This window comes from Austrofundulus limnaeus, unplaced genomic scaffold, assembly GCF_001266775.1.
Source record: "Austrofundulus limnaeus strain Quisiro unplaced genomic scaffold, Austrofundulus_limnaeus-1.0 Scaffold742, whole genome shotgun sequence".
Taxonomy (NCBI): Eukaryota; Metazoa; Chordata; class Actinopteri; order Cyprinodontiformes; family Rivulidae; genus Austrofundulus; species Austrofundulus limnaeus.
This window is the reverse complement of record NW_013953144.1, coordinates 4,332-18,245: the sequence shown is the minus strand read 5'-3', so window position 1 is coordinate 18,245 and position 13,914 is coordinate 4,332. Positions and strand designations below refer to the sequence as shown.

At 42.5% G+C, this 13,914-nt stretch overlaps 1 protein-coding gene across 1 annotated transcript in view; it reads right to left on the bottom strand.

The window, feature by feature from the left end:
* Positions 1-1,617: 1,617 nt before the first annotated feature.
* LOC106532270 (nuclear factor 1 X-type) overlaps positions 1,618-13,914 on the bottom strand; it is a gene marked incomplete at its 5' end in the record, with an annotated part of 15,295 nt that continues 2,998 nt past the window's right edge. Inside the window, 4 exon segments of the mRNA XM_014028292.1 lie at positions 1,618-4,863; positions 7,704-7,792; positions 11,335-11,482; positions 13,159-13,325. Coding sequence (XP_013883746.1) covers positions 4,849-4,863; positions 7,704-7,792; positions 11,335-11,482; positions 13,159-13,325 — 419 coding nt within the window.

Sequence of the window (13,914 nt, the reverse complement as noted above, 5' to 3'; positions counted from 1 at the left end):
TATATATATGAAATTCAAAACAAACAAACAAAAAGGGGAAAGCCAAAATATAAATAGCTAAAAACAAAAGAGCAAACTTTCATCTTAGTCTGAGCAGCCCCAAACCTCCCAAATCATTTCAATCGGCCCCGACTGGTAAAACCCCATTTACCTGAACCCTTTAAACCTTGTCCCGTCCGAGCCCACCCGAGGACACCCCCGAAAGCTCGCCAGCGTAATTTGTTCACTTACATTAGCTGCTGAATGGAGAAGCTGAAGAAGATGGGTATGGTAATACAATGTGAAGCATACAGACAAGAATAACATGTGAGCTAACTGCATTCTGCTCAGACAAAAAAAGTTCTGAAAAGATTTTTTTTCTTTCTTTTTTCCTTATTTTTTTTCCACACTCTCCCATCAGCAGAAAAGATGGAGAGAGAGAGAGAGAGAGAGAGAGAGAGAGAGAGCGCAGGAGAGAGAGAGAGAGAGACGGACACACAGTTACAGACTACTCCAGTGTCTAAGAGGAAACAGACAGTGGAGACAGAGGGAAAGAAAAATAAACTGAGAGCTGAACAAGTTTTTTTTTTTGCCTTTTCAAAAAAAACATTTTTTCATCATTTATCAATAAAAAGTAAAGAACTAATTCACACCAGTTTCCTTTTTGTACTTTACAAAGGCGCATATCTATATATAATATAAACATATAGATACACAGCTTTGAAAACGAAGAAAGGATAAAAGGGGAAGGGGGGGACGATGGAGGGGATTCATCTGGAAGCCAGAGGGAGAAGTTGCTCCTGCTTCCTCGAGCTAATTTTAAAATAAAATAAAAAATTGAACAAAAACAAAAGTGGGGTGGGGGTGGTGGTGTGATTTACAAAATGAGTCTGTGAACAAAAGGCACTTTCAAGGGACAACTTTTACTGCTGGGAAACTATACACTACAGCACAAGCACTAGAAGAATCATTTACAGAGGAGAAGGGGGAGAGGCTCACCTTGCTGACTGTTTACGCCTGATTATAGATTCGTTTGCCCCTTTTTTATGTTCCTGTCATCTGTACACAAAGTCCTAACTTCACCTCAACATCAGGTGTCTCACTCCAGCTCTGGATTTATCATGGAAATGAAAAGGAGAGGGGTGGTGGTTACTGGAACACTTGCCATGTGTTTATGCCAATGTTTGCCAAAAAAAAAAAAATGAAATAAACTGGGAGGGTTGATTAATTTCTTTTCTTTTTCTTGCTGGTGAGTTTCAGGCAGTGAAAGGCTAACATTTGTAGATGCGATTTCTCTCTAAAGGTTGAACCAAAATGCCTTTTGTGCCACAACCTTAAGGAACAGGAACCTCTCCCCGTTAGATACAAAGAGAAGAATACAAAGAGAGGAATAATGCTGCTTCCTAAATGGTCTGTTACTTTTTGTTCATTTGTTTATAATAGTTCTGGATGTACTTTATAGTGTTAAAGCACCAGTTTTCATCTGATGATAGATTTTTTTTGTGACGCTGTGTAGATTATTTTTTTCCTTCAGCCCTCCCACATTTTTTTTTATAAACAAATGATTACACATTAAACATTAAAAAAAAGAGACAAAAGGAAGTAAAAACAAATACCCCCAACTTACAAAGACTAGGATTTTTTTTTTTCATGGCCCTCTAGTTTAGAGTCCCGGAGCTTACGGACTTGAAACAAATACAATTTTTTTTCACTTTTCTCTTAGCTTTCTTAAAAATCTCTAACAGACAAACACAATGATCTACCCAATGCATTGCACGTGGCTCAATCGACACATAGTTTTCAATAATAATACTTTCCATCAAAAGACAAACACTTTGCTTCAAACCTACTGTCGATTAGTTTCATTTTTTGACATGATCATCTAAGTATTATAATGCTGCAGGTGGCGTGTGTCGTCTGATTTGTAACAGTAAGGAGTATGTTACTGAAACGGGCTGTGGGTGTGTGTGTGGGGGGGTGAGAGTTCAGAAAATAACTGGACTGTCAACAAGCTGGGGTAGTACAAGTTAAAAAGGAGCATATATATCATAAATATATATATTTCTCTGTTTTTACAAAAAAAAAGGTTGCAGTCCTCTATACAGGTCTGTCCTGGGCCAATGGTTGTCACGTGCACCAGCACTAACACCCCCACTGAAGCTTCAGCTTCTACACGGGACCAAAACCTGAAGTTTCTGACTAATTGCATGAAGTGACAACATATAAGGGTCACTCAGGTGAAAAAAAAATGACCAGGCTGAAAATTTCAGTCGAAACGTCAACATTAAAGTCAAAACGTTGAGGTAAACGTCAAATAATTATTTCAAGAATAAAGTCAGAATGATCAAAATAACATTCATTTGAGACTAAAAGAGGAAGACCAATCACAACCAAATGTTTTTTTTTCCCAGAGACTTTGCAGGTTTTAATAATAAAAATGTTATTCTGGCACACACACTGTAATTCACGTCTGGAGTTATAAATTGTCAGTAAATAGCTTCTCAGAATTTCCAGGGATTTAGGCTGGAATGTGAGTTTTACCAGAGAGCAGTAATAAATAAGCAATTTTTAAAAAATTTGGATGATTTGAGAACATTTTTTAAAGTAAACATTATTGGTAAGTCCTGTGTTAAGTGATCTTGAAGGGCAACACTCAGTATATGTTCGAGACTCTTATTGTGAAGGACTGAAAGGAAGTTTGATGCTTTGGATATGATGAACTGTTTATCGAACTGGTTCAAGAAAAAGTTGTGTTGTTAGTTTGTAGTTTATCAAATAACATTAAAAATATTAAATACGGTTTGTTTTGGGAGAACAAAGCGGTTCGGTTTGTTCCGCTCACTTTCAAAACACTATTTTAACTTTATCCACTTTGACTTTAATCTTGAAACTCTAAGACAGAAATCAAAACTTCCTGCTCAATTTTTTAGCCTTTTCTTTTGAGTGATGCTAGAATGCTGTCGTAGAATACAGAGGCACTTCCATATATTGTTCTCGATGTACATAAAATAAATGCACCAAGAGGGGCTGAGAGGGGAATYTCAGCCCGATTTGACTATCCCTGCAAAACAGAACCAACAGCCAGGCAGTCCAGTTATTTTGTGAGGTCAGTTTTTTTTTCATTGAATTGTGTCATGATGAAAAAAAATATATTTTTACTGCGAACATTTACACAAAATATATTTCAAATTAAAAAGACAACTCTTAAATGAATGAAAAACCATTAACAAAGGCGGATTGGAGAACCGAATATAAAGGCTTCCCTTATTTATTCTGCATGGGTTGTATTAGTGTGCTTTTTATGTGTGTGTGTGTGTGTGTGTGTGTCTGTGTGTGTGTGTGTGTGTGTGTGTGTGTGTGTGTGTGTGTGTGTGTGTGTCTGTGTGTGTGTGTGTGTGCGTGTGTGTGTGCGCTCCTCTGGATCGTCGTATGATCTGACTACGGGACACAGCGTGAAGCAATGCAAGGGATGTGTGTGACGAGCTGTTGTTACTGTGCTGTCCATTTGTGAGAGATTTGAGAAACTGCTGCTACTGTGCAACTGAACTATGAGCGCCGAGCTTAATGAATCACTGTAAACAACAGAAAAATGATGTTATGACATGCAAGAGAAGTTTAAAACAATCCAGGTAATGCAAACCCAAAACCAAGTCGGAAAAAAAAAGAAGCAATCTCAAGAAACAAAAATCAAAGCTAACAATCTGAAGCTGATGCTGTGTGTGCATTATTCAAGGTTGTGTGTGAGATTGTTCTAGAGTTGTCTGAAACTGTGTGTGTGTGTGTGTGTTGTTGTTGCATATTTCAGGGCCATAACCTGAAAGAAACCACAGCGTCGTCTCTGCAGAGGCAGCCGACCTCAGCTCGCCTCTCCGTTCGCCCGTCTGACCACTGATGTGCAACGCTTTTCATCCCTAGTTTCAAAATTCATAGTGCATAGGTGAGGGGACGAAGGGGCACACGCAGAGTTAGTGTTATGACTGACTGCCGTGGGTTCGCTGTCTCGCGCTCGCCTCACGGCTCCCGCTCCTCCCACGAGCCGCAGGACCTCCCTGATTCCTCTACAGGTAAACAAAGACCAGACACTTAGTGCACGTGTGTCACACCATCGCATGGTGTCACCACCGTTGGCCAATTTGGAAATGGAAGAGGCTTGGAGGGGCTGAGCGAACGGAGCGGCGCCGACCACGCAGCTGGGGTTCCGGTTTTGACCCTGAGCGGCGCTGAGCTCCAAGTGGGGTGGGATGAGTGGGGAGGGGGGGTGTCAGGCGATCCTGGAGGACAGATGTGCAGGAAAAAAAAAACACACACACACACTGATGAATGCGTGCAAGCTTTTCAACCTGCACATCTGACTCCACCCTTAACCACGACTTGTTTTTGTTTGTTTGGATCTCCTGGCCAATGCATGGAGTTTCATAGTGGAGACAACAAAATGAAAAAAAATATATATATATTTAAATATATGTATATGTGTATATAAAAGGAAGAAAAAAAAACAAATGCTTAATTGGTCATTTGTCAGGATTCTACATCGTGTTCTCTTTCTGACATTTTCAAAGTGTTTGCGAGACAGTTCATCATCATCCTCCTCTTCCTCCTCCCTGTGCTCCGAGTCTGTCCTCTCAATCTCACYGAAGCCTCCTGCACGAAGGGGGACAAACGTTCCTATTCGAATCGAGTTGGAGTGGGAGTCCTGCTGAGGGCGCTGTGGTGGGTGGGTTTCAGGTTCTGTAGTAGTACGTTCAATAGTGTTTGGCGAGAAGGACCTTTTAGTGTCAGCAGTTTGTTCTTTATCAGCGGCGACGTGTTTGTTTTTCAAATTTCCAATTTTCATGACACACATTGAGTTGTTGATTCAGAGAGGCCTTGTCAGAGGAACCAGGACTGTGAAGAAAAACAAGAAAATGCGTTTTTATAAGCAGATCAGTACATTTTTTTTGTTCAAAATCAGTGAAGACTCATTTCAGTATTTTCTTGCAGCGTGCAAAGAATAATACAGAAAAGCATGACAGAGTATGAAAAGTTATGAACACATAACAGCATCTTGCATATCCACACAGGGTTTAAACATGCCATTAATCAAAGAATTACATTTCAGGTTATATTTCAGACACCATCAATAATACAGCATATTTTAACCAAAKATAACACACCCCACCCACCCCTCAAAAAATATTTCAGCTATACAAAAATATGTTTACTTTTAATTTGAAAGTCTTTATATTTGCATCTTTTCTTTTTACAACATAGTGTATCCTCTTGAGTTGTAAAAAAGAGCTTATATTCCTTTAAATGTTTCATTTTTTCTTACAGATTTATAGTTTAATTTCAAATCGGCAGGCACATGAATTAAAGTGTGTTGTGATTTTTTTTAAGCGAGAAGCAAACTGATCAGGAAATACAAATGTGAAATATTCCTCATCAGCCACTAGAGGGCCTCCTTGCTACTTATTTTACATAATGTAGTTGCTGAGCTCAGCTGGAGTCAAAAAGGAGTTGAAAAAGTTACAACTTCAGCTTCACTATTTGCCTTTAAAAATCAACTGTTATTTTAATTTTCTGAATAAACAAAAGCTGAATTTTTACAATCTGTTTGTGTTACTCTTTACAGCCTTCCCTTTGGGCAGCACAGGACTGAAGCGGCTCTGTCGTTTGCTACTKGTTTGTGTGTAATGTGATCCTCCATGTCATGTCTGTGTTCTGTGAGCCAACGCGGTCTCAGACTACAATGTAAAGCCGCACAGAGCAGCTACTCCAGGGATCAGTTTTCTCAGTTTGATAAGAGGGTAGGAGTGCAGGCTTTGGCACGGTCTGAGCTGCTCTGGCTGCCGCTGACATTCCACGGGCTTTAGCTTCGAGAGGAGCAGCTACTCACAAACACCTTTACAGCTAACTCTCTGCGTTTTGCCCCGGCACTTTAACTCCCCGCCCCCCACCACCACCCCTAAACTTTTTGTCTCGACTTCTCAGCATTTACCTTTTTCAGTTTTTGTAGATAATATCACCTCATTCAGCTGGGTCCACCTTCCCCTACACCCCTTCTTTCTCTCACCCCGGCTTTCTCAGTGTAATCCTTGGCAGTGGACATGGACCCCACCCCCCACCACCACCACCCTTACCTCCCTTCAAGTCCAAGTTCAACTGCCTATGACATCATGTCTGGTTGCTGCTGGCAACCAGACAGCGGGGACGCAACTGTGGAGTGCAGCGAGCTTCGACTAACTCTGGGTCTTTTTTTCAGTTTTCTGAGTTTCTCTTGCTTTCTTTATTCATGCACGCCTATGTTCTCCACTCGCCTCCCTGCAGTAGCGGAGGCCTCACCACCAGAGAGCTCCTCAGACCAGCTTTTCTTTTCTGCTCCGACACGAGTGAGGAAGCTCTCTCCCTCTGTCTTGGCTAGTTGGCTAGTCCGGTGTAAGGCGGGCTGGCAGGGCCGCGGTCTGAACCTCGCCATATGCCAGAGAACAGCAGGACAGGCAGACACTTCTGCGACTCACTCTGGCTCAGGCTGTCGCTGACCTACTAGGCTCGGCTGACAGAGAGCTGATGCTGCTAAAGTGCAGTTTTTTTTTTTAAAAAATTAATTTAGTTAACCAACAGCAGGACACACGTAATAAGCATTCTGAGCAGGTGTAAGCTGCTGTAAAAGCCCCTTTGTTTGGAGGACGGGAGAACGTGGGGGCAAGAGTTTTGGCTCCAAGTTGAAGTGTATGCGCATATACGCTGACACACATTTGGACCGTGTTTAAATGTCCCCGCAGTGCCAGAGCTGCATCTGTGGGAGAGCGGTGCAGGTGGAGAGCTCGGGGAGCAGCAGGAGGAGGAAAAGAGGGGGAACGTGGGGCTGCTGATGAACTGGAGGGGAGGGGGGCAGCTTAGCAGAGCTGTGCCGATGAGGAATGCAGATTGTTTCCATGTGTGGGGAGGGCAGGGGAGCCGAGTTGGCTGCAGGCAGGTGCGGTTAGCCCCTAATGAGAAAAGTTGTGTTGGTGATGGAGGAGGCCCAAGACGCTGCAGTCTCGTGGCGTAGCACACCGAAACCACAATGTAGTGCAGCGCCGGCCTCACAAGCTGCACTAATACACACTGTGGGGCCTCGTGGAGATAAATCAGCACGGCTGGAGCTGAGACTAACTGGCACTGATTACATTCACTGTGGGGAACCTACTGTGGTATATGCACTGTAAACCAATACTGAAACCAAAGGCCTTGATACATGGACAGCACTCTGCTTCAGGGCAGCTGAGACAGTTTAAATCATTTTAAAATGGGATTAAATCTCTTTTCCAGCATAAAGAAAACCATCAGTGAAGCTCATCAATCTTGCACAGCTGATAAAAATGCACACATTGGATAAAGTTCAAAACCAAAATCCCAAATTTCAGCAAATCAATGCAAGTGATAGTTATAGAAGTCGATACAAAGGCTTCATCCAGCTGATGGTCRCTGATCAGTGCAGTAAAGGGTTAATCAGAGCCACAGTCTGAGTACTGCCTCTGTATCACAGCCTTCACTCTGAACAACATGCTTCTTCATTCAAACCCAGACGCCTGGAAAGCTGCATCCACAAACAGCGATGTGCAGAGTTGGGCTTGCAGAGGGTGACGAGCAAAAAGGGGAAGGGAGGAAGAGACACAAAACAGAAAAGGAGGAGGGATGGGAGGTGGGGGGAGGAGAGGATGACATGTTGGTGTTAAAGTGAATGAGGGAGGCTGGCAGGGTACCTGAGTCTGCTGGGGGATATTCAGAAAGTTGTCCCGTGTTCCGATGCCGACAAACCGGTTGGGAGCTGTGGAGCCTGGCGTGGAGTATGCTACAAACAGAGAGATACAAGTGTGTACATGCTTTTACACACACACACACATACTGTACACACCCAGCCTGTAGTAGAGTTTGCTACCCTCACTCTCCTTTTTCTTTATAGTGTCATAAATAAGTATTAACATGTAAAGGCTAAAACTATTTCTGTCAAATGGGTTTATTGGGTAGGAAAGAATGAGGAATTTTGATTCCTTATTGGACACAGTGGTGACTGATTCACACTGTTCGAGGGTTGGTTTCTTTTTTTTCTTAACTTACTACTAAATATTTTATTTAGGAGATAGTTTAGACCTTTTGAAGTAAGGATTCTGCTGGTGATAGCTCTTTGAACAACCTCAGTTTGGAGAGATAGAGTTTGATCAAACTGATGAGCTAAGGACTAGTAACCTAAACCTCAGAGAACCTACCTCCAAAGCATATTGCTCGTCTCAAAATAACTCTAAACTTCAACATTTCACAACCCTTCTCCCAAAGGCTATAAAATAATCTTTTACACTGCTATCAGCTTCTCATTATAGATATTTTGGCAGAAATCCCTATTTGAAGTGACCCAGGCTGCTATGAAAGTGTTACACTGCTGCTGACGCTATGTGCAAATAAGCATAGAAGTCTGTTAATAATTGCATGATGAAAAATTGATGGTGCTCTCGAGCTCAATGACATGTTTGCACAAACTGCTTTAATACAAGATGGCTCAGACTAGCCGGACAGAATGAAATTCTCCAAACTTGTGTTGTTCAAAGAGGTATCTCCAACAGGTAAGATGTTAATTCGTCACAACCTTTATGCGGATCATCAAACTTCAAACTGGTCGAAACATCCCTTCAGCGCACAGTCTGTAATAATCAGTGCTAACATGGACAAGGTTTTGCAGTCAGACGTGGCTGCGCCGTTAGTCACAGTCACTCCTCAGCAGCCCCCGGCCTCGATTTTCAAACTAAGCTTTTTTTTTTAGTATAAAAAAACATAGAGGATTCACCGTGGACTTAACAAGGTGGTCGTGAGGGGTGGTGGAAGTCTGTTCATTACCAGCCCTTAACAGGATAAGGGGAGCCTTTTCTACAGTGGCACCACTCAGTGATGGCACAGGACCAAATTTAGGGCAGTTGTGCTCACAGGACTCCAACGTGACGACGGCTGAGCAGAACCTTAGCTTTGCTTGAACTGAGTGGGTCGAGGGGATGGGAGGGGATGTGTAGGGGTGACAGTGACAGGACTGGAAACTGATGCATGGCTACCATATGCATCTATCTGTGTGTGTGTGTGGGTGGGTGTGTGTGTTCCATGACTTTTTAAGATGTCTTAAAAATCACGGACAACATTAAAGTAAAAAAAAAAATACAGTGGAAACATCTGGATGAGAAAGGAAGACAAACAAAATCCCATATTTATTTATATAGATGTTGATATAAATAAATAAACAGGAGTGACATGTTAATCTGAGACAGAGAGGAGAGGAGGGAAAGCTGAAAGGAAGGGAAGAGGAGAAAACGCTGGAAGTAAAAGGAGCCCCGGTTGCTTTTTCCAGTTGCCCCCTCTTGTTGTGCCTCTCCCGTGACCCGACTCTCGTAGCGAAACCTGTCTGGGTGGAACCAACCAAAGCTTCACCGCTCTCCGATCACTCTCCACCTGCTCCCCCAGTACAACACTAATTAAAGTAGATTTCATGTTTAGAGACATACAATTTTTTTGGTATAATGCTGCGATTCTTTATTTTCTTGTTTTTTTKATCTCAATTTTTAATTGTTGTGAGAAATGTGTGAAAGTGGCGAGGGGATTGCGTGGGTAAAGTGGGGCATGAAGTCTTTTTTGGAGTCCACGCCAACTGCCCTAATTTTGTTCCCTTAAAAAAGGAAAAAAAAAAGAGAGAACTAAAGGAGAAGGAAACAAAGAGAAGAGGATATGAACATATATCAAATAAAAGAAAAGAATAAACCAAATAAAGAGAGAGAGAAATGGGGGTAGGTTGTGTTGCTGCTGTCAGAGAGACATGCAAAGTCTGCCTTGATCAAAGGATCGAATCTACAGAGAAAATGAGCCCTGCTCTGCTTTCACAAACTATCCAACACATCCTWAAGGATGGAGAGAATCTACACTGGCTCTTGAGCTGCTAGCCAACACCAGACAGAGGAAAAAAGGGACTTTTAGAAAGAGAGAAGATGGAGCAAGGAGATGGTTTGCAAAAACATGGAGAGAAAAAAAGGAGGCTGAACTTCAGAGGATGAGAGAGTGAACCCCTTTCAGACACGCACTGCTTTCCATAAATCTGACCTCAACACGTCAGTAATATTTCAGAGTGAGCGCTCTGTTGGGCATCTTATTAGCTACACTCATTTAAAACTTTGAAAAGTTGTCTGGACTGCTGCAGCCTCTTTAACAGAYAGGCCCTCACAGCAGCTGCAGGTGGATTGTGTTGCTGTACTTATAAGAAATAGGAACGTTTTCTAAACTTGTGTGCCCCTGCGTTCTATCGTAGCGTTTTTTTATCTTTTATGTGCATGAATGACTGACTTTCATCTCTTYAACAGATCAGTGATAGTCTGAAAAGAGCCACAGAGGAGTTTGAAGGAGGTTTGGCAAAGGCGTGGTTTCGAGGGGGACAGGAGTGGAGCTCCTGGGGCTGCTGAGTTTGACTGAGCAGACTGCAACCTTACTGAAAACAGTCAGCAAATCTATGAAGTTCCATAGTGACAGCATTAAAAGTYGCTTCAGACTTGTGCCATTGTATCGGGTGAGTGAAAAGTTTACAGAGGACAGACCGAGTGTGGCAGCCATTGATATTTATTACTGGATTGGGCGTGGCTAGCCCATTGCTAGCTACATGAACGTGCACACACTGTAGCTCTGTAATGCATTGAGGAGCCCCAACAAAATGAATGGATGTCAATGGACTGTGAGGTGTCTTCCTGATGAAAAACTCTTATAACTTCCTTATTTCTTGCTCRATTTTTCAAACTGTGGTTCAAAATAAAGCTAAGGAAATTGTGAATTTTATTTTTTCCTCCCTTTTCTTTGGAAATGTTGAAAAACATAAATACTGGATGTAGAAAATATCTGAATAAACCGGCCTGTCTGATAACGTGACTATTGATGTTTATGATGCTTAATCATTACATTAGTGTCTGTCATTRGGGAGTCTACGTCATAATTTCTGAATTTAAATGCAGTCTAACTAGTCAACAATCTAATAAAGTCCATACTTTACATGTTTAATATCAGTAAATRATWTATTTGCTACGTTCTGYTCATTGATTTCAATGGTTAGCGTTAGYTCAATGCATAAAAATCCCCCYTGCGAAGCACGCCCAGGTCACTTGACGCACAATCCAATAATATATATTAATGGTGGCAGCACTGCACAGAAACAGTGGAACTCCAATGATGGTTACATCTTTTCAGGGCTAATCAATAGGATATTTATRAAGAACAAGTTAGCAGTCAATATGAGCTCGAACTGGCCTTTGTAAAGGTTTTGGGGCGACTGGGCATCAGTATGGGTTTGTAGAGGGGAGTGGGAGTAGGAGGGTGACTTACACGGAGATGCGGGTGAGCTGAGTCCGCCGTCAGTGGGCGTGCTGATGGTTTTAGAGTCGGGCATAGGGAGGGGCACAGGGCGTGCCACCGGGGGTGGCGGGGGCAGCAGGAAGGAGCCCGGCATTTTGCTCTGGCCACCTCCATTAGGCTGCAGAYGGACCATACAGATAGGGTGAGGAAGACACACCCCGAGAATACAGTGTACGGGGAGCCATACACACACAGGCAGACAAATATCGGAAACTATGACAAACGTTCACACTTACACATGGAGAGACACATTTTTTCAAAGAAAACAAACAAAAAACTACTTTGCTTAAAAGCAGGAAGAAAGAAAATTAAACGAGAAGAAAAGTATGAAGCTCATCACACAAAAGGAAAATAAAAAATGTTGTCCATGTAGAGGGTTTTGTGAAATGTAAGAAAAATTAAAAGTGTGCAAAATATGACTTCAGATGAGTGTGAGTGGGTTGTGTAGGTGTGTTTGCAATTTGAAAAAAGACATTTTATTCAGCGTTAAGCAATGAAAACAAAGGATAATAATAGGTAATGGAAAAAGGGGCTTGATAGGTGGATTCAAAGTTGCTCAAAGGTTTAAAGTAGAGGTTTACAGCACTACTCTGCTCCTTAGTGAATGTGTGTCAAAGCACTCAGACATGTCTGTCAAAGGCCAGTTTAGTCAGCTGTATACTCCATTTTGATATTTGGAACTTTGTCTTTCAGCCAAGATAAATATAGGCATGTTGCTGATGCCATCAAATGGATTTCTAGCTTTATGAATTGTTTACTGAATTGGGCTTTTGGCACCACAAAGCACCTCAGCCACAAAGCCTAAAAACACCGCCCTCTGTGCTGCCACGAGCTTTGGCATTTAGTTTCCTCCTCATTTTCAAATGAACACTTAACCTGAACAGTAAACACTCCTCAGTTTCAGATTTTGCCGYAGTGGGAAACTCTCGGTTCCGCGGTGATGTATTGCTTTGTCCCCATTTACACGACCTAATCCCCCATCATGCCTTGAGCAACCAAATCTTTACATGCAGCCAAACAGATTGTGAAGGTGTTTGTGCCTCGTGAGAGACAGCTGTTGTTGAAAGTCAAAGGACAGAAGTGAAAATGGCAGGTGGGATTGTTCCTGGAGTGCACATGAAGTCTTAAACATCCTCTTTGGGTTTATTCCATGAATTTCAAATTCTACAAACAGTACAAATCTTTATGCGTCTATAAACCCTCATCCGGCTTGTCCCCTATTTGCAGCCTAGCTTCTCTACAGCTGTCTCAATGCCAGTTGACAGTTTTGTCCACATAAACCCTTTTCTACCTCTATTTGCATGTCTGAAAAKCTACATCCCCTCTGGCTCAGCTGTAAAACACACCATTGTGAAGCATATTGAACCTGCAATGAGTCAAAGGTGGTTTGGCTCCCTTTCTGAATCTTTTCTCCAGCTGAATTTTTCCCCCCATCTTCTATTAAAGCACAGCTGCCTGYCTCCTCATGTTGATGGATTTGCCCTAAAACCTTCCCTGATGATCTGGTTTCGTTTAATAAAAATTGCTCAGTGCTCAGGTTTGGGCTCACTTGACCCTGTTGTTCCTGCAAAAGTAATAAGATCTGAAATGATCCAGCCAGTCTTTTCACATTCTGCTCTTTACGTTTCTGTTTTCCATTACGCAGCATCTTCGATTGTTTCCACAGAAAAGAGGGTGATTTCTAATCAACATCGATCTTCTTTAGTGTCAGTTCTGATCACAAACTACACGTCTGCAGAACACAGCACCCCACGGTCGGCCCTTCCTCCTCTGCGGAGGCCACAAATCACCTACCTGCGCACTGGGCTGTCCTGTGCCGTCGGTGCACACAAACTGCACAAAGTCCTTTAGTGGGTCCTGGTGATGGTAGCGTATGGTGGGGTGGGTGAAGTACGGGCTGGACTGCTGGATGATAGAGGAGGAAGGGAAGTGCAGGGCTGAAGCTGGGGCGCGGGGACTCCCTGAGAAGCAAAGGCGACAGGAGGCAAAATGGTAAAGGAAGGAGGAGGTAAAAGAGACCAGAGACGATAAAAAAACACACAGAGGTTAAAAAGTACAAATAAACTCTCACACATAAAATAAGTGAATACAGTAACATGCACACTATCACAGGATTTAATACATGCAAATGTGTAAAATCGATGACAAAACAGCTGGTAGGTTAAACCCAGGCTGTCATTAAGACCTATTTTTTGAGCTAACAAAGAAAATAGCAGTGTCATTCTCTTTTTGTGGACTGACTGAAACTGTTCCTGTTTATAAATGGCTGGCATTATCCCTGGCTGCTGGACAACATCTGCTCCCATTCAGTTTAGAAATCAACCCACTGGATTTCTCTGCAACTCTGGTAAAAGCTTGGCATCTTCACACACACACATTTTCACAGCCACATACAAGCTAGTGTGTTACAGTATTTTCTGCCTTCTGCTCCATCTTCATTCCTCTCCCTCTCACCCACACACACACAGACACTAACCACGAGGGTATGACGGAGCCACACACACACACACACACACACACACACACACACACACACACACACACACACAC